General features: G+C 46.4%; 1 protein-coding gene across 4 annotated transcripts; it reads right to left on the bottom strand.

The window, feature by feature from the left end:
• Nucleotides 1-8,121: 8,121 nt before the first annotated feature.
• On the bottom strand, nt 8,122-20,573 carry LOC310670112 (uncharacterized protein). Of its 4 annotated transcripts, none has more exons than XM_083424768.1 (5): nt 18,673-20,573; nt 15,649-15,731; nt 14,615-14,741; nt 13,777-13,878; nt 8,122-10,591 (listed from the first exon to the last, which is right to left on the bottom strand). In XM_083424768.1, exons 1-5 carry the CDS (start codon nt 20,462-20,464, stop codon nt 9,429-9,431), a joined length of 3,267 nt encoding a protein of 1,088 aa, XP_083280894.1. In that variant the 5' UTR covers nt 20,465-20,573; the 3' UTR covers nt 8,122-9,428. The 4 variants fall into 4 exon arrangements, with proteins under 4 accessions (XP_083280894.1, XP_083280893.1, XP_083280895.1 ...); XM_083424767.1 differs by having other exon boundaries at nt 8,122-10,588; nt 18,673-20,569; XM_083424769.1 differs by lacking the exon at nt 18,673-20,573 and adding an exon at nt 17,199-17,364.
• Nucleotides 20,574-21,757: the final 1,184 nt, after the last annotated feature.

Below are 21,757 nucleotides of genomic sequence, written 5' to 3'. Positions count from 1 at the left end.
GGAATGTGCGAGAAAGAGAGAGAAGGTAGGAAAGGTGTGAGGAATGTGTGTGGAAAAATGAGGGAAGGAAGAATGTGTGAAAAAGAGGAGGGAGAAGGAGTGTGAGAAAGGAGGAGGAATGTATGTGAAAAAGAAGTGCGAGAAGGAAAGGAGGAATGTGTGAGAACTTGTATAATTGTTTGACTTGTTTTAATTTTTATTACGTAATTTGTGTTTTCATGTTGTGCTTAAGTGGTAACCACCCTGAGGATATAGGGTGATATACAAATTTAATAAATATGATAATAATGATTATGATATCCGAGTGGAAGGAGCTGTATGTGAGAGAAATGGGGGGGGGGGGTGTAAGAAAGAGAGAAGGAAAGGAGGAAGTGTGTGAGAGGAAGTGTGTGAGAAAGGAGGAATACATGTGAGAGAGGAGGAAGGAAGGGGGTGTGTGAGAGAGAAGGAAGGACAGGGCCCAAGTGGGCCTTCCTTTGGCTCGGTTGTCCCAGGGCAACTGGCAATTGGGGGCCAAACAGTCTTGTTATTCCAGAGCAGGGAAGCGAGAGAGCCAGCTGGATCCTCCTCTGGCCAAAGATGGGGCCACGGCGGTCCCCTTCGCCTTGCTGAAATATTTTCATGGGATCCAGGGAGTGTAACCCTCAAGGTCTTCTTCGTTGGCAATCCCTCGTAAGCCGGGTAGGATTGTCTTCCATGAATATGGTCTACACACACACACACACACAGAAACAGCGAATACCGTATTTTTCGCTCTATAAGACGCACCAGACCATAAGACGCGCCTTGTTTTTGGAGGAGGAAAACAAGAAAAAAAATATTCTGAATCTCAGAAGCCAGAACAACAAGAGGGATCGCAGTGCAGCGAAAGCTCCATAAGACGCACACACATTTCCCCTTACTTTTTAGGAGGGAAAAAGTGAGTCTTATAGAGCAAAAAATACGGTATCTAAAGTTTCAGTGGAACATTTCATGCAGATTTTTTAAATTCATGTTCACATTTATACCCTACCTTTCATCCAAGGGCCTCATGGTAATAATAATTCTGCAGCAGCCCATGAGGAAGTCAGAAGCATATACAAAAAGTTGCCGGTGTGTTATAGTGGTTAGACTGCTGGATGAGGATTTCAGAGACCTTGGGCCATTACAGTGGTACCTCAGGTTACATACACTTCAGGTTACAGACGCTTCAGGTTACAGACTCTGCTAACCCAGAAATAGTACCTCGGGTTAAGAACTTTACCTCAGGATGAGAACAGAAATCGTGTGGTGGCAACAGGAGGCCCCATTAGCTAAAGTGGTGCTTCAGGTTAAGAACAGTTTCAGGTTAAGAACAGACCTCCAGAACGAATTAAGCACTTAACCCGAGGTACCACTGTATATTTTTATATACTGTAAGCCACCCAGAGTGGCTGGGGAAACCTAGTCAGATGGGCAGGGTATAAATTATCATCATCATCATCATCATCCAACTAAGTCTACATTCACACCATACGTGTAAAGGGCTGCTTTACACAGTCATTTCCTCCCAAAATTATGAGAGACAGAGTTTGCTAAGGGTGCTGAGAATTGATAGTGGGGTCCCTATTCCTTTTCCTATTGCAGTATTTGGTTTCCAGACCCTTGATCATCTTGATCACCCTTCTCTGCAGACATTCTAACTTGTCAATATCCTTCTTAAACGTCGGTGCCTGGACCTGAACACAGGACTCCAGTTGGGGTTTGGACAATGCAGAATAGAGTGATGCTATTGGGTACTTTTCTTGCTCAGCACACTATAAGTTTGTTGATGTAGCCTAGAAAAGCATTGGCATTTTTTGCCGCTGCAACACACTGTTGACTCATCTTAAGCTTGTGGTCTGCTAAGACCCCTAGATATTTTTATCAGCCAAACACACATTGACTTGGCAGTGAAACCTCGTCGAGTCCAGTGGGATTTACTTCTGAGCAGGCATGCAGAGGATCGCACAGAGAAACTTTCTGTGTCAAGTCCTTCATCCTCTCGTCCGTCCATCTCTATTGATGCATATTCCTTTTTCTGTGTGGCTCGCATCACACATTTCACAGTGAGGGGAAAATGGGTAGAGGCAAGTTTTTCTCCCCACAACACCAGAACCCATGGGTTTCCAGAGCAGCCAAACATTGAAGATTCAGGACAAGAAGAAAATAAATACAGCACATAGTTTGAACCCTGGTATTCAGTCCTCCAAAAGACTGCTGTATGTGCAATTATTATATACGTTTTTATTGTAAAACATTTTGGGATGGGAAGTGATCAATAAATGTAGCAGTAACAACAACAACAACAACCCCATAATAACATATATGGCTTCCCAACCCTTCAGCATCTGTCCCACTCCCCTTTGGTGAAAGACACAGCCACATCCTCAAAGGAAACTAGACACTGAAAGAAGCACATATTCTGTACTCAGAATATTCTTCCCTGCATGTGAGATACTTACTTGGTCACTGTGGCGAGGGAAGGAGGGAGTTTCCTTACTTAGTTTATTAACAAAACCCAATTTCTACCCCAAAGAATTCCCTAAACCTGTACTGCTGCCACCATTTAACATCATTTAAACTCTCTGGACCCTTAACTTACCAATAACCCTGGCAACTGTGGGATAGAGGCATGGTACAAACCCGGTCAGATATAGGCTATATTTAACAAATATAATAATGTTATAAAACCCTTTTGCCATATTGCCCTTGTAGTTACTCCATCACAGTGAAGCCTGACCGTTAGGGATGTCCTAACGAAAAGCAGGACATGCCAGGATCAAATCGGAAACCAGGACGGCTTCCGTAAATCTAGGACTGTCCCTGGAAAACAGGGACACTTGGAGGGTCTGCACTGAGTAAAATTTGTTATTTAAACTCTAAACAAAGGTGGTCTTGCATAGTTCTTATAGGAGGAAAAAGGGAACCAATTAAAGGGTCAAATTAAAGGGCTCTCTTCTGCATAACTCTTTAAATGGGGACTAGATTTTAACTCATACAAATGAAACCCCAGGCCTGATTTTGCTGTTCTGGAATCTTCCTCTGGCTCCCCTACCAGGCACCAGAGCCCAGCATTGCAAACCGCCTCTCCTTTCTTCTCCTTCAGTGCTGTAGACTCCTTAGGCTGAGCCAAGTTATATGGCTAGCCCAAGAAGCCTTTGGCCACCAAGCCCCTCTGCCCTTCCTTCTGGATCTTCTTTCCCCATCCTCTTCCTCTGCTGCCTTCTGTCTGACTCCAGGAGCACCAACAGCTCCAACTAACTCTGCTGAATAGCACCTGGCTATATATACAGTTCTTTGGGCCAACCCTAGCCAATCACAGCGTTTCACTCAGAATTCTAAACCTGCATCCTCCAATCAGACTACGCACTCCTTCTATCCTTCTTTTGCGTACTGAAGGTTCTATCTCCAACTCCTCCTCCGTTTAAAGTCCTCTGGTCCAGCCCCAGCCAATCACAGCGTCTCACTGAGAATTCTAAACCAGCAACCGCCAATCAGAATACGCATCGCTCCAGCCCCTCTTCAGCTGTCCTTCAAAGTTCCCACAGTGACAGTTAAACGGACTTGCACCTGACCAGAGAGAAGACTTCCCCCGTCAAACACATTGCAATAACAAATGTCGGAACACGTTGCACAGTTTAAACAGGCAGGTTTTCTTCCCAGTCAATCATATTTGTATATTTGAGCCCTAGAAGGAAAGGGGAATATGATCCCTTCCTTACCAAAGGATTTATGCCTGAAAATTGAAGGAAGAAACAGTTCCGATAAATTCATGATTGATGTTTTATCATGGGCGTAGCCGAGGGGGGCAGGGAGGGGCAGCTGCCCCCCCCAACAAATAGAAAGGAATAAAAAATACAGCTAACTGAGGTTCTGCCCCCAACAAAAGGCCTGCCCCCCCAATAATAATAATAATAATAATAAATTTTATTTATATCCCGCCCTCCCCAGCCGAAGCCGGGCTCAGGGCGGCTAACAACAATCAAATAATCAAACAATCAAATAATCCAACATTCTAAAAACATTTCATTATAAAAATTAATTAAAATCAAATTAATGGCAACCGTTAAGCAAAATTCTGTGCAAGTTGCCAGAGGAGGGAGTCAGGCTGCGCCCTGACCAAAGGCCTGGTGGAACAGCTCCGTCTTGCAGGCCCTGCGGAAAGATGTCAGGTCCCGCAGGGCCCTAGTCTCTTGTGACAGAGCATTCCACCAGATCGGGGCCACAGACAAAAAAGCCCTGGCTCTAGTTGAGGCCAGCCTAACCTCTCTGTGGCCTGGGACCTTCAGGATGTTTTTATTTGCAGACCGTAGGTTGCTCTGTGGGGCATACCAGGAGAGGGGGTCCTGTAGGTATGAGGGTCCTAGGCCGTATAGGGCTTTAAAGGTTAAAACCAGCACCTTAAACCTGATCCTGTACTCCACCGGGAGCCAGTGCAGCTGGTATAGTACCGGGTGAATATGATCTCGCAGCGAAGACCCCATAAGGAGTCTCGCCGCGGCATTCTGCACCCGCTGGAGTTTCTGGGTCAGTCTCAAGGGTAGCCCCACGTAGAGCGAAAAATCCTGACTATGCCCATGTGTGAGGTATAAATTATTGTTGTTATGATGATGATGATGATACAGGAGAGAAACTGACCAGCCTCTTTTCACGTTCAGGAAACCAAAAAAGTAGTTCCCCTCCAGCTCTGGCACTGTAAAGCTGCACAGCTCTTCCCCTCTTCCCTCCGCAAGGCTCTTTCCTCTCCTGCCCCTACACAGATTTGATAAGAGTTCAGAGTAGAGGCAGGAGGGGAGGAAGATCCTTTAAAACCCAATCCAGGGTTTTTGGGGGGCATTTTGTAGTTGGATGGGCGTGGATTTTTTTTGGGGGGGGGTGTTCTTCCTCCTTTTTATTTTTGAAGAGCTCCTTCACCCGTCCACCGCTGCCCCGCAAATCCATTTCCTCCCACCCCATATCTTGCAGTTGAGGCTTCCCAGGCAGTCTGGCAAATCAATGCAGCTGAATGGTGTCCCCGTTTTGCAGCCCACTTGCATGGATCAGCACCACCACCCCATGGTGGGAAGGGGGATTCTCTCTCACTGAATGGTAGAGTTGGAAGGGACCCCTCAGGGTCATCCAGTCCAGCCCCCTGCAATGCAGGAATCAACGGAGGTACCCCATCCAATTTGAAACCATACTGGACCCTGCTTAGCTTTGCAAATGTGCCAGCAGTTTTGTTGCTGCGCCACTCCCCCCAAATGCATCCTGCTCCTGCAACCTCTTGGATCCAGGCCTCCACTCCACCCATCAGCCTTGCCAAAAAATGTCACTGGGCCTGTTTCCCTCCCTGAAAGACCAAGGAGTGTGCCCCCCCCCCATAGTCTCTCCCACCTCACTTTCAAAACTTCCTGCCTCTCTAGGAACAAGAGCTCAGTCCATTTAACCATTGGACGGCTGAGTTGCAGGCACCTTCTCTCTCTCTCTCTCACTCTGATTTTGTGTGTGGTTTTTAATTCTGCTCATGTTTAAAAACATGAGAAGATCTCTGCTGAGATCAGGCCAGGCCAGTGGCCCATCTAGTCCAGCATTCTGGTCCCAGCCTCAATGGGAAGCCCAAAAGCAGGTTCTGAGTGCGACAACACGCCCAATCTGTGGCTTCCAGCAACTGGTGTTCAGAAACAGTGTTTACTGCCTCCGACAGGGAGGTAGAACATATCTGAATTTGTACCTGGATAGCTCTTTCCTCCACGAAATTGTCTACTTCTGTGTCTAATCCATACCTGCCTCTTGCCGGAGTTCCATAGTTTAACTATGTACTGCACAAATCACAGAATCATGAGTGGGAAAGGAACCTGAGGGTCATCTAGCCTGACCCTCTGCAATGCAGGAATCTCAAGGCATCCATGGCAGATGGCCAGCCAACCTCTGCTTAAAAACCTCCAATGAGTCTCCACCACTTACCAATGGAGTCCGTTCCACTGTCAAACATTTTTTAATGTCACAAACCTCTTCCTGGTGTTTAGTTGGAATCTCAGAAGCCATGGGTTCGAGTCCTACCCTCCACAGCAGGAGAAAACAAGCGTCCTCCACCTTCCATATGACAGCCCATGAGATATCTGAAGATGTCTATCCTATCTCCTCTCAGTCTCCTCTTTTCCAGGCTAAACAGACCCAGTTCTGGGTGCCACAATTTAAGAAGGGCGTTGAGAAGCTGGGAGGTGTGCAGATGATGAAGAGTCTGAAAACCAAGCCTGAGAGGAATGGTTGAAGGAGCTGGCTATGTTTGGCCTGGAAAAGAGGAGACTGAGAGGAGATACGATTCTATTACTGATGCCGCCTGCTGAGGCCCCCATGCCTTGCCACCCATCTTCTGAGGAACCCACAGTAACACATAAGTGTGTGGGGGGGGGGGGAGCAATGCCACCCTGTCTGCACCCCTTCCCTGCTGCAGAAGATGCATCTCTTCCTCCTGGTCCTTGAAAGTGAAGGCATTCTCTTTGTGGGACTCACATCGTTTATTGAATTCATCCTGTTCTGTTATGCCTGGAACAGTTTTGACTTGCTTTATAATTGCATACAGTGCTTTTTTCTGGATAGGACGCAGGGGTACGCATACCCCCAGGGCCGTCTTTAGCATATGCAGCACCCGGGTGCAAAGATCCACCCAGTGCCCCCAAATGTTCATCTTGCTGCTGCTGCTGCTGCCGCCTCCTCCCCAGTAGTAATAAATGCTACTTTACTGAGGGAAGACTGGGGGCGTGGGGTCAGGGAGGGAGACGCTGCCTTCCCGCAGGGGAGCCTGGGGGTGTGCGGTGAGGGAGGCTTGGGAAGGAAGTTGCACGCCAGCCAGCCATATACCGTATTTTTCGCATTATAAGACGCACCAGACCACAAGACGCACCCAGTTTTTGGAGGAGGATAACAAGAAAAAAAACATTCTGAATCTCAGAAGCCAGAACAGCGAGAGGGATCGCTGTGCAGTGAAAGCAGCAATCCCTCTTGCTGTTCTGGATTCTGGGATAGCTGCACAGCCTGCATTCGCTCCATAAGATGCACACACATTTCCCCTTACTTTTTAGGAGGGAAAAAGTGAGTCTTATAGAGCAAAAAATACGGTAGTTGGCGGGGCGCAGCTTCCATCCTAAGCTTCTGCAGGGATCGCTCTCCTCCCGCGGAGGTTTGGGAGGCAAGCTGCACGTCCGCCAGCCATATGGTTGGCGAGGCGCAGCTGGCGGGCGTGCAGGGAAAGGGGAGGCCGCCGGCAGAGCTGCAAAGCTCCCCCACTCCCTGGGGCGCTCCTGAGAGGCCTGCGCCCTGGCGCAACGAACCACTAAGCCCTATGGGAAAGATGGCTCTGCATACCCCTAAACATTTTGTGAATCTTTGTACTTTTGTCCATTTACTGTATTTGTTGTTATTGTTTAGTCGTTTAGTCGTGTCCGACTCTTCGTGACCCCCTGGACCAGAGCACGCCAGGCACTCCTGTCTTCCACTGCCTCCCGCAGTTTGGGCAGACTCATGTTTGTAGCTTCGAGAACACTGTCCCACCATCTCGTCCTCTGTCATTGCCTTCTCCTTGCGCCCTCCATCTTTCCCAACATCAGGGTCTTTTCCAGGGAGTCTTCTCTTCTCATGAGGTGGCCAAAGTCTTGGAGCCTCAGCTTCACGATCTGTCCTTCCAGTGAGCACTCAGGGCTGATTTCCTTAAGAATGGATGCGTTTGATCTTCTTGCAGTCCATGGGACTCTAAAGGAGTTTTCCCAATTTGTATTTAGTTTTCCCAATTTGAACTATAAAATAGTGATTTTCTTGAGTCCAAAGGAGAGTACCCCTAAATATTTTTTTTAGAAAAAAAGGACTGATTGCCTATTAAATGGTTGTAATCTGCCCTCCCTGTGACCGTACGGTGATGGGCAGGGAGGAAACCTTAGGAAGTTTTAAAAATAATATTCATTTCCCCTTTCAAATGAGGAGCAAGTAGTTAATAAAAAAATCCCAGATGCTACATGACGGAAGTTCTGCAAAAAGCAGCAGAGTGCAGGTGCTGAAATAAACGGAACAAAAGTGGCTCCAGAACATGGGAAAAGCGCAAACCCAGGATTTCGAAAGCAGTGATTTCTAATGAAGGGGGGGGGGGTGTCCTGAAAGCAAGTTCTGCTTTTATTTAAACAATGCAATTGTGTAAAATTCAAGCTCTAAAATGCTGCAGAATCCAGAAAGAGATTGAAAGCACTGAGCTCTATAGTATGCACAGAAATAATCACTCTCCAGCGCAATGGATTGTCTTACATTAAAAACTGCTATTACACATTAGAGTTACAAAACACACACACACAAAACCCCGCCCCATCTGCAGAGCTTTCCAAAAATTCCCAGTTGTTCCATGGGGGGGGGGGACACACTGCTTTCAGCTCCCTTCAACATAACAGCCTTTCCCCAGCAACACTGAAGCCACAATGCATTTAAATCACCGTGATACCACTTTAAAACAGTCATGGCTTCCTCCAAAGAATTGTGGGAGTATCACAGAGCTACAAATCCTAGAGTTCCCTGGCAAGAGGGATAGCCTTTTTAGCCACTCTGGAAATGTAGCTCTGCTAGGGGAAGAGGGGCATCACCTAACAATGCTCTAAGTGGGGCTATCTTTGAAGGTGACCCAGAAACTACAACTAATCCAGAATGCGGCAGGTAGACTGGTGACTGGGAGCGGCCGCCAAGATCATATAATATCGGTCCTGAAAGACCTACATTGGCTCCCAGTACGTTTCCAGCACAATTCAAAGTACTGGTGCTGACCTTTAAAGCCTGAAATGGCCTCTTGCCAGTATACCTGAAGGAGCGTCTCCATCCCCATCGTCCAGCTCAGACACAGAGGTCCAGCTGCGAGGGTCTTCTGGCAGTTCCCTCCCTGCAAGAATTGAGGTTACAGGGAACCAGGCACAGGGCCTTCTTGGTAGTGGCACCCTCCCTGCGGAATGCCCTCCCATCAGATGTCAAGGAGATAAATAACTATCTGATGTTTAGAAGACATCTGAAGGCAGCCCTCTATCGGAAAGTTTTTAATCTTTGAGTTTTTAATGGTCCTTTTAAAATTTTGTTGGGTGCTGCCCAGAGAGGCTGTGGGTGGATTCTTCTTCTTCTTCTCATCCATGACAAACTGCAGCTCCCAGAATTCTTTGCAGGGAAACCATGGCTGTTCGAAGTGCTTCAAAATGTACAGTTGAAGGTGGCCTTAGCACCACCCGAGAGGTTCAATGTGCAACATGACCACTAGAATATACTTAAAGCAGGATACAAATGAAAAACTGCCTAGCCACAGCCTTGCCCCAAACATTTGACAACGATAACGACACAGGATGACGGCAAGAGGGGAATTTCGTAGCTCGCAAACGCAAAAGGAAACAAAGCGATGGGACTGAATAGCATTTGCCCAAGAGTCAAACTGCTCATCTTTTAAATAAAACAAAGAATTTCCCGTTAATATCGGTCTCCTTGCCAGATGAACAGGGAACCGGCGCTGAACCGTCAGCTGGGTTTGTAAGCAAGGGACCGTATATCCAGAGTTTTCCTGTGTGGCCTCTCTGATGTGAAGAAGCGCTTGATCTCTCCTTGAGGCCCTTCCCAGGCTGCAGGCACTCCTTTGGCTTTTCCAGGGAGTGGCTTCTCTGATGAGCAATAAGGCTCCCCCTGTAAGTGAAGCTTTTCTCACACTGTGGACATTCGTACGGCTTCTCCCCTGTGTGCATTCTCTGATGAGCGCTAAGGCTTGTGCTGTGACCAAAGTTTTTCCCGCACTGGGGGCACTGGTACGGCTTCTCGCCCGTGTGGATTCTCTGATGGGAATAAAGCTGGGCTTTCTGACTGAATCTCTGCCTACACTCTGGGCATCGGAACGGCTTTTCCCCAGTGTGAGTTCTCTTGTGAGAGGTGAGCCTTGACCTCCGGCTAAAGCTCTTCCTGCACTCAGTGCACTTAAATGGTTTCTCCCCTGTGTGGATTCTCTGGTGGGTGGTAAGACTTGTGCTCTGGCTGAAGCTCTTCCCACACTCCATGCATTTAAAAGGTTTCTCCCCGGTGTGAGTTCTCCGATGCGAAGTAAAATTGGACCGGTGATTGAAGCTCCTGCCACACTCCTCGCATTTATAAGGTTTCTCCCCTGTGTGGATCCTTTGGTGTATCAGGAGTGTCCCTCTTTCAGCGTAGCTCTTTCCACATTCAGGGCACTGAAACGGTTTCTCCCCTGTGTGGGTTCTCTGATGAGCGATAAGCCTCACGTTGTGGCTAAAGCTCTTTCCGCACTCCAGGCATTGGTACGGTTTCTCCTCTGGGTGGGGAGTGTGTTGGTGGCTCAAGCTCGATTCCTCTGTCAAAGTCTTCCCACCCAATGGATACCTTTTGCTCCTCTTTCCCTTGTGAAATACACGCAAGCTCAGGGTTTCCTCACCCAGAGAAGCAGAGGATTCAGTCCTCTCATCCCTGGAGTTGTTTCCATCCAGCATTTTAGGTCTCCTTCGCTTTGCAAACACCCCTTTCCCTGCTTCCTGCTGGACTCTTTCGAAAGACACAAGAAATGGCTCCTTATAAATTTCATATTCCTCCCCTTCACCTGCTGGGGAAAAGAAAAGAAAATCTCATTAGGGGTTCAAGGCAAAAACGAAGACCTAGCAGCTTATCTTTGGTCAACATCTCCAACATTCTTCCCTTTTCCTCTTTACACACTGCGCTGAGACCTAGGTTACCTTTGGTGTATGCTAGCATTTCAGAGAACAACACACATTCATTTCAGGTCCATTCCACACTTGATTTCTGCAGATCACTTTCCATAATTTTAACATAATGGGGTAGACAAGAAAAACCATCTTGGGGAAAAACTCACTCTTCTGTGGTTGCTGTTGCTTTGAGGGTAAATCAATTGATCAGCTACCAAAACAGTCGCTACAAAAGTTTGTTCTGAAGTTCTGTACACCAGGTTACATCCAGCTAGATGAGGATTTGTTCTGAAATTGTAGTCTAGGAGCTTTCGTGTTGCAATCTTTCTGCCAGCGAACTGATTTGTCCTGACTTTAAGTAACCAAACAAATCCCAGTGTTGCAAAGAGCATGTCAGCAATGTCTAGACTACACGATGACCATGTACATACGCAATAGGCAATCTTTATAGAATTCCTTCAAACCATAACAAGTACAAAATGAAATCTTTAGTCTCAAAGTCTCTGAAAATCTTTAAATGAAGCGAGGTACCAGACTTTGTACGATGAAAGACAAGCTGTGAAGCTTTGTGTATTCAGGAAACATGATGTTCAACACTGAACGGTGATGCCGGATATTGACTACTGTTTCGTAGAATTCTTCATCAGCGTGGTGGGAGAATATAAAATTGCTTCATAAACCCATCTCATTTCGAATGAATGTATGTAAATGAAAATATCAAATGCTGTGGAACAGTGCTCATGTAATAATGTAGTCACTGCTCAATAATAATGTAGTCACAGTAGTCAATATCTGGAATCACTGTTCAGTGGACATCATATTTGCTGAATACACAAAGCTTCACAGCTTGTCTTTCATCATACAAAGTCTGGTACCTCACTTCATTTAAAGATTTCCAGAGACTTTGAGACTAAAGATTTCATTTTGTACTTGTTATGGTTTGAAGGAATTCTATAAAGATTGCCTATTGCTTATGTACATTGTCCTGACTTTAGGCAGGCTCTCAGGAGTCAGGACTCCAGGGGAGTTGGCTGACACTGGGCTCGGGGGCAGGTGGGTGGTGCCACATAGTCAGAAGCCAAGTTCCAGAGCAAAGTGGGTATCTGACAATCCCCCAATATCAGCTATCTGGGACCCTGTGATTGGCAGGAGAGGCCTTGGTGATGTTGCTGGCACTGGCTGCTGCCCGGTTGGTGCTGTCCCATGGCAGGGCCTTCTTGGTGGTGGTCACCCATTTGTGGAATGCCCTCCCTGATGAGGTGCATCTGTTGTCCTCTTTATTGGCTTGAAAGAGGGGGAGATTAAAAACCTTTCTGTTCATCCAGGCCTTTGATGGCTAAAATACATTGCTATTGGAAACCTTGAAACGTTTGGCTTCAAGTTACAAGAAAGGAGAATCTGATGAAACATCGGGAATAACGCCCTCCAATCTCTGCTTTAAAACCTCCCAAGGAAGGATAGTCCTGAGGGAGACTGTTCCACTGTCGAATAGCTCTTACTGTCAGAAAGTTCTTCCTGATGTTTAACTGGAATCTCCTTCCTTATAAAGAAAGGAGAAGAGGGATGTTTTTGCCTGGTGCCTAAATAGGCAATGAAGGAGCCTGGGGAGGAGGACTCAACTCAATACTGCCCATAAAAATATAGATCTATAATAAATAAATAAACCGACTTGAAGAAACCTCAGAGGCAAACCTCAAAGGAGCTTTGGGGTGAGAGCCAGCGACATGAGTTAAGAGGGTGAGGCCTCAAGGTGTGTCTACGAGGAAGAACCCGCAGCCGGATGAGTCCGTCAGTCTTCGGCGAGATTAAGCAGAAGCTGAAAAATTCACGAAGGAGAGGGGCCACTAGGTGGCGCGTTGGAAGATGGCTGACAATAACATCTCTCTGACCCATACGAGGTATTAAGGGGCTGCTATGGGAAGTAGGCAGCCTTCCCCCCCCCCCAAGGGTATGGGGGGGTCTGCCTCTGCCAGCGGTGTTTACAATGCACCCCCTGATTTGAGAGATGGGGGTGCGGAACACTTGGCACAAGCCCTCGATGGAGTCAGATCTTCCCGACGCCGATTCCAATCAGCGCGTGCTGGTTGCTTCAGCTTGGAATTATAATTGGAACTAATTGGAGAATAATAGATCTGGAAAAGCTGAGGCACATATATCAAGTGAAACTCGAAGATAAGGACTGCTGACTAATGGATCTCTGTGACCGGGAGTGACGGATGGATAAGTAAATCTTTTGCTGAATTACTACCAAGAGTATGGCTGGAATGAAGGGGGGGTGGAGGGAAAAACCTTTCTGATTTCCCTTGCATGATGTGATAATAATACCCTCCACCCCAGGAAGAAATAAGATCGTCACGTTCTAACAATACATAAACAGAACTTTAAGATTTGTGTGGGAGGAAATACAATATAACAAGAGAAGATCAAACGGTGAGAAGGAGGAATTTCTATGACGCAGTTAAAAAGAAATGGCGTCTCGCTAAGACAGGCCGGCCGGAGAAGAAGATGAGGGGGAGGAGTATCAGGACGGTGTGAATGCTGGAATGCAAGTTTGACCTGACAGAGCCCCCTAATTAATTTATTTGATTTACCGGCCAGCCTGAGGAATAATAATGGACAGACCGAAGATTAATTATGTTTATGGAAGTATCTAACAGAGGCTGTTCCTGAATAATATGAGTTTGGAAGACTACAAAACCCACACAGTGACACCAAATCTTTCAATCTGTTTGTGAAAATTATCAGAGATCGCAAAGAAAGGAATAAATGATAACAACAAGAAGAGAAAGAAGGTAATAAACGTCTATCCGAATCGAACTGGATGGAACTGTCGAACAAAAGCAGCAAATAAGTGATGTCTGGAGTCATCTGGAATTTGGACTCGTGCGGAGCTTGATATATGGGTACCCCCCCCCAAAAAAAATTTAAAATTTGGCTGTATAATCTGGAATTAATGTGATTTGAACAATGTGATATGATTGGCCTGTTAATAAAAATTATTTCAAAAAAAAGAAAAATTCACGAAGGAACCCCCTCCTCAATTCCCAGGGAATGAAATGGCCCCGCAAGACTCCCAAAAAAGTACCTGCTGTCGACATCTCCTGTTCCTTGGAGTCCCAGTGAAATGGATCCTCCCCTCCTTCCAGCCGGGAGATGAGGTCTGGTTTGGGAAATCCTTTCAAGGGAACTGAAAGACACGTTGTTTTGGGGTAGAAAATACTTTGACATTCCAAGCCCATCCAATCCTATGTCCTCCCGAATCAGGGAAAGGCAGGTTCTTATATATGCTGGCAACAAATAGGAGATGGGAATCTGAACTCAGTGGAATTCATCTGATACTTGGTTTTAGTTTGGGGATATTTCTGCGTATGGGACACCACAACCTGATGGTCATTTCTCCTCCCCATGAGAACCTAAGAACCACCCTGTGGAATCACAGAAAAGGCCTATCAGATCTAGTCTAGTCTCTGGTCAAATAATCGAACACACCCATCTGTTGTTTGAGGGAACAAGGAGTAGAGCTTTGAAGGCCTGGGGGAAAGGCAGGAAAACTGGGGAATTTCCAAGGTTTTTTTCTGAATTTGTTGTCAAAAAATTAGGGGAGAAAGGAAAAATTGGGGAGAAAACTGTCCCCCGTTTTCCCATGCCTTCATATTTCCAACAAAGAGGAGGAGAAAAAGGGATGTTGTGTTCATGTTTGGGAAAAGTGAAACCCCATAAGCTTCACATCTCCACAAACTGTGTTTTGCCAGTTTTCAATATGGCATTAGTCAGGTCCGGGAAATTATGGCCCAGGAGACGCACTGTGGGCCCATAGCCTTGCCATCTGTTTCCACACTGGCATCTCTACAGTACAGTGACAAATTCCAAGAATAGGAATCTACCCCTTTAGCGTCAGTCCACCGAGGGACGATTGTCCTTACCCAAAGAGATGAAAGCCTCATAATTCTCCAGCATGACTTCCTTGTAGAGAGCTCTTTGGCCCAGATCCAGGAGATCCCACTCCCCTTTCGTGAAAGACACAACCACCTCCTCAAAGGACACCAGGCACTGAAACACATATTCTCTACTCAGAAATAAGCTTCCCTACATACACCATTGCTCCCAGTTTGAAATGAGGGGCAGTTAAGCTACTAAATTGTGGGATTTTTTTATTCATTTATAATATTTATGTTGTTTTTTAAAAAAAACAACAACCACCTAGTTTTACAGCTGCGAAGCAGTATAGCAGGTGCTGTTAAGTTATGTTAATTAAGCTGTTGGGTACAGTATATAAAGAGCAGCACCTAGCTCTCTCAGTACCCTGGTGGATGGGTCATGCTTATCGATATATTATAATTAATGTAAAATGAGTTTTTGTTTTTATTATTAAAACTTAAAGTTATTTTGCGTTTCTTGAATATGTGATCTGCCACAAGCTTTCTGCAGTGCAACTAGTCTGCAAATAGCCAACAATGGTTGCATTTAACATAGTGATAAGGTACTCATTCCATCAGCATAGGGATTTCTATTGGTGCAATGGAATTCCCCTCATCTTTCCCCCCCAAAAAATCTGTGCTAGGGGGTCTCCCAACTCTCTGGAACACATATGGGGAGTGGGCAGCACATGAGCAGGGTGGAATCCTGCCACACTAGAAGTAATCCCTGAGCTGACGGAATGAGTTAATTGAAAACCACCCATCTGCTACGTAAACGGCTTAAAGATTTCTCAACATACAAAGGCGCCGTACAAATTAAACAAATCAGTTTTGCTATCGCCTTACTAATTTTTTCTTTTTGCTAGATTCAAGACTCTCAAGAAAAGGCATTTCCACAGCCTTCTCACTTTATCTTCATATATTTGGGCATCAAGAAGAAAGGGGAATGTTTTTCAGTCCCTGCCTCCCGCAGCATAGTGAGACAGAACGGAGGTGTCCAGGCTGCCCCCTGCATCTCCGCCAGGTGGTCTCTAACTTACCTGAGGTGGTTGCACACCTGTTCTTTCTGCTCCACCCCAAAGGAGGGAAGATCCTGGTAGTGCGTTTGACGCCATTGTGCTGCCTGGGGAGGAGATGGAGAAGATGTAAACAAGAGAATTTCTGAAAATAACAGGAGCCCTGATGGAGGTAAAAGGTAAAAGTAAAATCCATCCTTCCCTGGTTTCCATTGTCAATCCCTTTTTCCTTCAGCTTATCCTATTTTTTTCTCATTTGTTAGAAATATTATTAACTATTTTTCCATTGTATTTTGTATGTAGTCTGAGGGAAAAGGTAGGATATAAATAAATACAATAGTAATTCTGGGCACCACAACATTAGGAGGAGAGGGTCAAACTGGAAGGTGTGCAGAGGAGAGCCACCAAGATGATAAGGGTCAAGAAATGAAGCCTTATGAGGAATGGTTGAGGGAGCTGGGTATGTTTAGCCTGGAGAAGCGGAGACTGAGAGGAGACAGAATAGCTGTCTGCAAATATTCGAAGAAGTGCCACATGGAAGAGGGAGCAAATTTTCTCCTGCTCTAAAAGGTAGGACTCGAACCAATGGCTTCAAGTTACAAGAAAGAAAATTCCAACCAGACATACAGGGAAAAATTCTGACAGTAAGAGATGTTCAACAGTGGAGCTGTCTCCCTCAGGAGGTGGTGGACTCTCCTTCCTTGGAGATCTCCAAGCAGAGGCTGGAGGGCCACCTGCCATGGATGCTTCAGCAGAGATTCCTCATTGTAGGGGGGCTGGATTAGATGATCCCTAGGGTTCCTTCCAATTGTATGATTGGTGCTGCCTGCTGAGCTCTGCTGAGCTCCCCATGCCTTGCCTCCCTGTCCCTTCCAACTCTACAATAGTATGATCCTATGATGATGATGGGATGCGGGTGGCACTGTGGGTTAAACCACAGAGCCTAGGGCTTGCCGATCAGAAGGTCGGCAGTTCGAATCGGTCCCTGCTCCTGCCAACCTTGCAGTTCAAAAGTATGTCAAAGTGCAAGTAGATAAATAGGCACCACTCCGGCAGGAAGGTAAACAGTGTTTCCGTGCGCTGCTCTGGTTCGCCAGAAGCGGCTTAGTCATGCTGGCCACATGACCCGGAAGCTGTACGCCGGCTCCTTCGGCCAATAAAGCGAGATGAGCGCCACAACCCCAGAGTCGTCCGCGACTGGACCTAATGGTCAGGGGTCCCTTTACCTTTACGATGGTGATACTAATACGACTAATAATAACCCCCATATACAACAATAATACTAATAACCCCCATATGCGATGAATAATACTAATAATAACCCCATATATGATGAATTAAATAACAACAGCAACAGCAACAACCCCCATATACGATTAATAATAATAACAACAACTAGTGCTTTTTTCTGGGGGGGACGCAAGGCTACGCATACCTCTAAGCATTTTGTTAATCTTTGTACTTTTCTCCATTTACTCTATTTATTTTTCCCAATTTGAACTATAAAATGGCGATTCTCTTGAGTCAAATGAGAGTACCCCTAAACATTTTTTAAAGAAAAAATGCACTGATACTGTAATGATAACCCCCATATACGATAGCCTTGCAGAGCCAGCTATAAAGCGGGCAGGTCCCTTTTGCAGCCATGTTGCGCGCCCCAGCCCCACAACCTGTGGATTTCGAGAGGGAGGTTGGGGGGGGGTCTGTCCTCTCCCCCCCCCCAGCACTGCCCTCGCCCCCCCCCCCTCCGAGGCTGCACCTTCACCTCCTCGGCCCGGCCCTTTTCTCCGACGTTTCAGACTTCCGCCCGGAACGTCACCCTTCCGGAAGCCAATGCCCGTGAGCTCGCAGTCGCCTTCCCCAACCGACACAACGTTCCAACTTCCTGCCCCTCTAGGAAGCGGGGCTCAGTGCGTTTAACCCTTGAGGGGCGCAGTGACAACCATATGTCAGGAGTGCTCTGATGGTGTTTCCTGCTTGGCAGGGGGTTGGACTCGATGGCCCTTGTGGTCTCTTCCAACTCTATGATTCTATGATTCCTCTTTGCTCAAAAGCAACGAAAGACAAGTTGCTTGCACTTTGTCTCGCGCCCAGAAACATTTCAGAGAATCATAGAAAGGGATACCCGGGGGTCATCTAGCCCAAGCCCCTTAAAATGCAGGAACAAACTCAGTTAAAGCATCCCTGACAGATGGCCATCCAACCTCTGCTTCAAAACCCCCAAGGAAGGGGAGTCCACCACACAGGGAGGAGGAGGGTGGACTTTTTTCGGAGCCACCCAGCAAAGTTTTTAAATCACACTCTTTTGTCCTTGTCCTGCAACAGGCTTTTAAAAAAATGGTGTGTTTGTCTGATTTGGAGGGAGTTGGGTTGGCTGGTCCAGAGTGAGAATGCCCAGATATTGAACATAACAGGCAGCTCACTTATTTCTGTCCCATAGGGCTCCCAAAATCAAGTTCTGGCAACTGGGCTCTTATGCCTGGGGCCACCAGCTCTTGAGGCCATGATCTCAAATCTCCAGCTAGCATAATCCCAGAAGACTTTTTTTTAAAGTCCACCTGGTTGGACATAAGGCGAAAAACCTGCTGGATCAGAGCTATAGGATCCATTTCAGATTAAAATTTTACAGTCGCATCCAACATACAACACAGAAACTAGATTCCAAAAAATCTCCTGGACTTCCCTCCTTCCCTTTGTGGGTCTTACTGTTAATCATTTCCTCCTGCATCTTTTATGATAATCCAAATCTTTTACCTCTCCATTGTGTCCAAAACTCACCATTAAACTACAAGTGTTATTCCAATCCTACTAACAATTTTAACTGTTTACAATGGTTTTTTAAAAAAATTATAAATTTTCCCCATTGCTTATTAAAAATTTGGTCTTCCTGATTTCTGATTCTTCTGGTCATTTTAGCCATTTCAGCATAATCCATCAACTTGACCTGCCATTCTTTTCTGGTAGGCCATCTCTTGGCCATCTCATCTAAGCATCCTTGAGCGTATTGATGATTTTTTAAAAACTAAAATGTGATTTTTTCCCTCTTACCTGCACTGATGATAGTCATTGTTTGGATGGGGGGTTGGGGTCCTCCACTGCCACCTACACCACTACCACCTGGTTCAGATTCACTGGATCTTTCCCTTACCAATTTTTTTTCAATTGAGACTTGCTTTTGCCGTTGTTTTAAGGTTTCTATAAAGTGAGACATAGCGATATCATTGTAGATGTTAGTGGCATGACTTAGAGCATCTTTATCAGGGTGATATTTTTCAGCAACAGCTTGCACTTCAGCCCATTTTGCAAGCATTTCTTTGATTGTTGCTGTAGGCGCACTTTCTCTGCTCTCTTCCTCCTCCAATGAAGTTATTTCCTCAGTTGCTGGCTTAATTTCCTCAGCTGCAGGCTTTTGCTGCTCCGTCAGAATGTTTTGAAGTTCTTCTGTGGTGAGCTCAGCCCTGCGCTCCTGCACTAACTCCTCCACATCAGCACCACTCACTTCCAAGCCCATGGAATTTGCCAGAGACACAATATCCTCAACAATAGGAGCATCCTCTTCAACAGCCTCCGTTCCACGTTCCTGGACAGCATCTGGCCACAATTTCTTCCATGCTGCCTTCAGTGTTATCTGAGTCACATCCCTCCATGCTTTGTCTATCATATGTAAGCAATGGAGGATATTAAAATGATTCTTCCAGAACTCTCTTAGGGTTAGATCTGTGTCCGAGGTCACCTCAGAGCACATTTGGAACAGTGCTTTGGTGTAAAGCTTCTTAAAATTTGATATGACCTGCTGGTTCATGGGCTGGATGAGAGGAATCGTGTTGGGGGGCAAAAACTTTACATTGATAAAACCAAACTCTTCCATCAACTCATCCTCCAAGCCTGGAGGGTGACCTGGAGCATTATCCATAACAAGCAGGCACTTCAGTGGAAGATTTTTGTCTTGGAGGTATTTTTTTACACTTGGCCCAAACACTTCGTGAACCCACTCAATAAAAAATTGCCTGGTTACCCGAGCTCTGCTGTTCACCCTCCACATCACATGCAATTTGCTTTTTATGACCTTGTTTTTCTTAAATATCCTGGGGTTCTCAGAATGGTAGACTAACAAAGGCTTCAACTTAAAATCTCCACTTGCATTTGCACAAAATAAAAGGGTCAGCCTGTCTTTCATGGGCTTGTGTCCTGGCAATGCTTTCTCCTCCTTTGTTATGTAAGTCCTCTTTGGCATTTTCTTCCAAAAGAGGCCTGTCTCATCACAATTGAAAACTTGCTGGGGAACGAAGCCCTGCGACTCGACATAATCTTTAAATTCCAAAGCAAATTGGTCAGCCTCTAATTGGTTGGCACTGGCAGCTTCACCATGTCTCACAACACTGTGGATCCCAGTTCTCCTCTTAAATCTTTCGAACCACCCGTGGCTTGCCTTGAAACTCTCAGTCTCAGCACTTGGTCCAGGGGCGTTTGCGATGAGGTCAGCATGCAACTGTAAAGCTTTCTCACAAATTATGCTTTCAGAAATGCTGTCACCGGCCTCCTGCTTTCCAGTTATCCATATTAAAAGCATTTTTTCCATTTCTTCCATTGTCTGTGTCCGTTGCTTGAGTGTTTTAACGCCCTTTGCAACATCGGCCCCCTTAATGGCATCCTTCTTTTTTATGATGGTACTAATTGTAGATTTGGGCATCCCAAACTGCGTCGCCAGATCACCTACACGGACCCCACTTTCGTGTATGGAAATAATTTCCTTTTTTACCTCAACAGTTATCACGGTTCTCTTGCCTTTGCCGCTTTTCTTCATGTCGGCAGTCCCAGGAAGCTGAACCGGGTTCCGCATAATCCCCAAAATAATGGCAGAAAGCAGCTTCCCCCAAAAGAAGGAGCACAGCAGAGACAAAGGCACATGCGGCAGACTCACATAAACAAATCCCAAAATCCTTTGCAGAATCCCACTATTTTCACTCCCCCCCCCCCCGCCACAGGGTGGGGGGCGGGCTTACTTGGCTAGGCGCCGCCCACCTTGCTACCAGCTGGGGGCGGGGCAAGGGCGGGAAAGGGCTGGTGCTTTTCGGCTGAGGCTCACTTTGTTTACTTGCCAGGTTCACTACTGGACTTGGCTCTTAGTCTTCATTAGGTAAGTGTTCCTTACCTAACGTTTGGGGCTGGGGTGCAACCTGCCGCACGAGGCTGCTGCCGGGGCCTAGCTCCAGGCAGCGGCCAGGCCTCCAGAGAGCTCCTTTGCATCCCGAAATAATTTCGCAAGCCGGAACACCCAGTTCCAGGTTAAAAATGTGCATAACCTGGGGTGTTCTTAACCTGTACCTCTGTACCTCAGGTTACATACGCTTCAGGTTAAAGACTCCGTTAACCCAGAAATAGTGCTTCAGGTTTAGAACTTTGCTTCAGGATGAGAACAGAAATCGTGCAGCGGCAGCAGGAGGCCTCATTAGCTAAAGCGGTGCTTCAGGTTAAGAACAGTTTCAGGTTAAGTACGGACCTCCGGAATGAATTAAGTACTTAACCTGAGGTACCACTGTACAGGCAGCAGCTCCCTGCTATACCTAGAGAGGCTCAGAAGCAAAAATTCGAGGAGAGTTGGGTTCTGAAGGAGTGGTACCTCGGGTTACAGACGCTTCAGGTTACATACGCTTCAGGATACAGACTCCGCTAACCCAGAAATAGTACCTCGGGTTAAGAACTTTGCTTCAGGATGAGAACAGAAATCGTGCAGCGGCAGCAGGAGGCCTCATTAGCTAAAGTGGTGCTTCAGGTTAAGAACAGTTTCAGGTTAAGTACGGACCTCCGGAACGAATTAAGTACTTAACCTGAGGTACCACTGTACAGGCAGCAGCTCCCTGCTATACCTAGAGAGGCTCAGAAGCAAAAATTCGAGGAGAGTTGGGTTCTGAAGGAGTGGTACCTCGGGTTACAGACGCTTCAGGTTACAGACGCTTCAGGTTACAGACTCCGCTAATCCAGAAATAGTACCTCGGGTTAAGAACTTTGCTTCAGGATGAGAACAGAAATTGTGCTCCAGCGGCAGCGGGAGGCCCCATTCGCTAAAGTGGTGCTTCAGCTTAAGAACAGTTTCAGATTAAAAAGGGACCTCCGGAACGAATTAAGTACTTAA

Source organism: Podarcis tiliguerta, assembly GCF_965153285.1.
Source record: "Podarcis tiliguerta genome assembly, chromosome: 2".
NCBI lineage: Eukaryota > Metazoa > Chordata > Lepidosauria > Squamata > Lacertidae > Podarcis > Podarcis tiliguerta.
Note: the sequence above shows the minus strand (reverse complement) of the source record. Positions and strands in the feature narration are given on the sequence as shown.

Excerpts from the sequence above, each read along its gene's own strand:
- LOC310670112 (XM_083424768.1), bottom strand. The coding sequence starts at position 20,464 with ATGCGGAACCCGGTTCAGCTTCCTGGGACTGCCGACATGAAGAAAAGC. Across the intron at positions 15,732-18,672 it reads AATGACTATCATCAGTGCAG|GCAGCACAATGGCGTCAAAC; the intron begins GTAAGAGGGAAA and ends TCTCCTCCCCAG. Across the intron at positions 14,742-15,648 it reads CAGGTGTGCAACCACCTCAG|TGCCTGGTGTCCTTTGAGGA; the intron begins GTAAGTTAGAGA and ends TATGTGTTTCAG.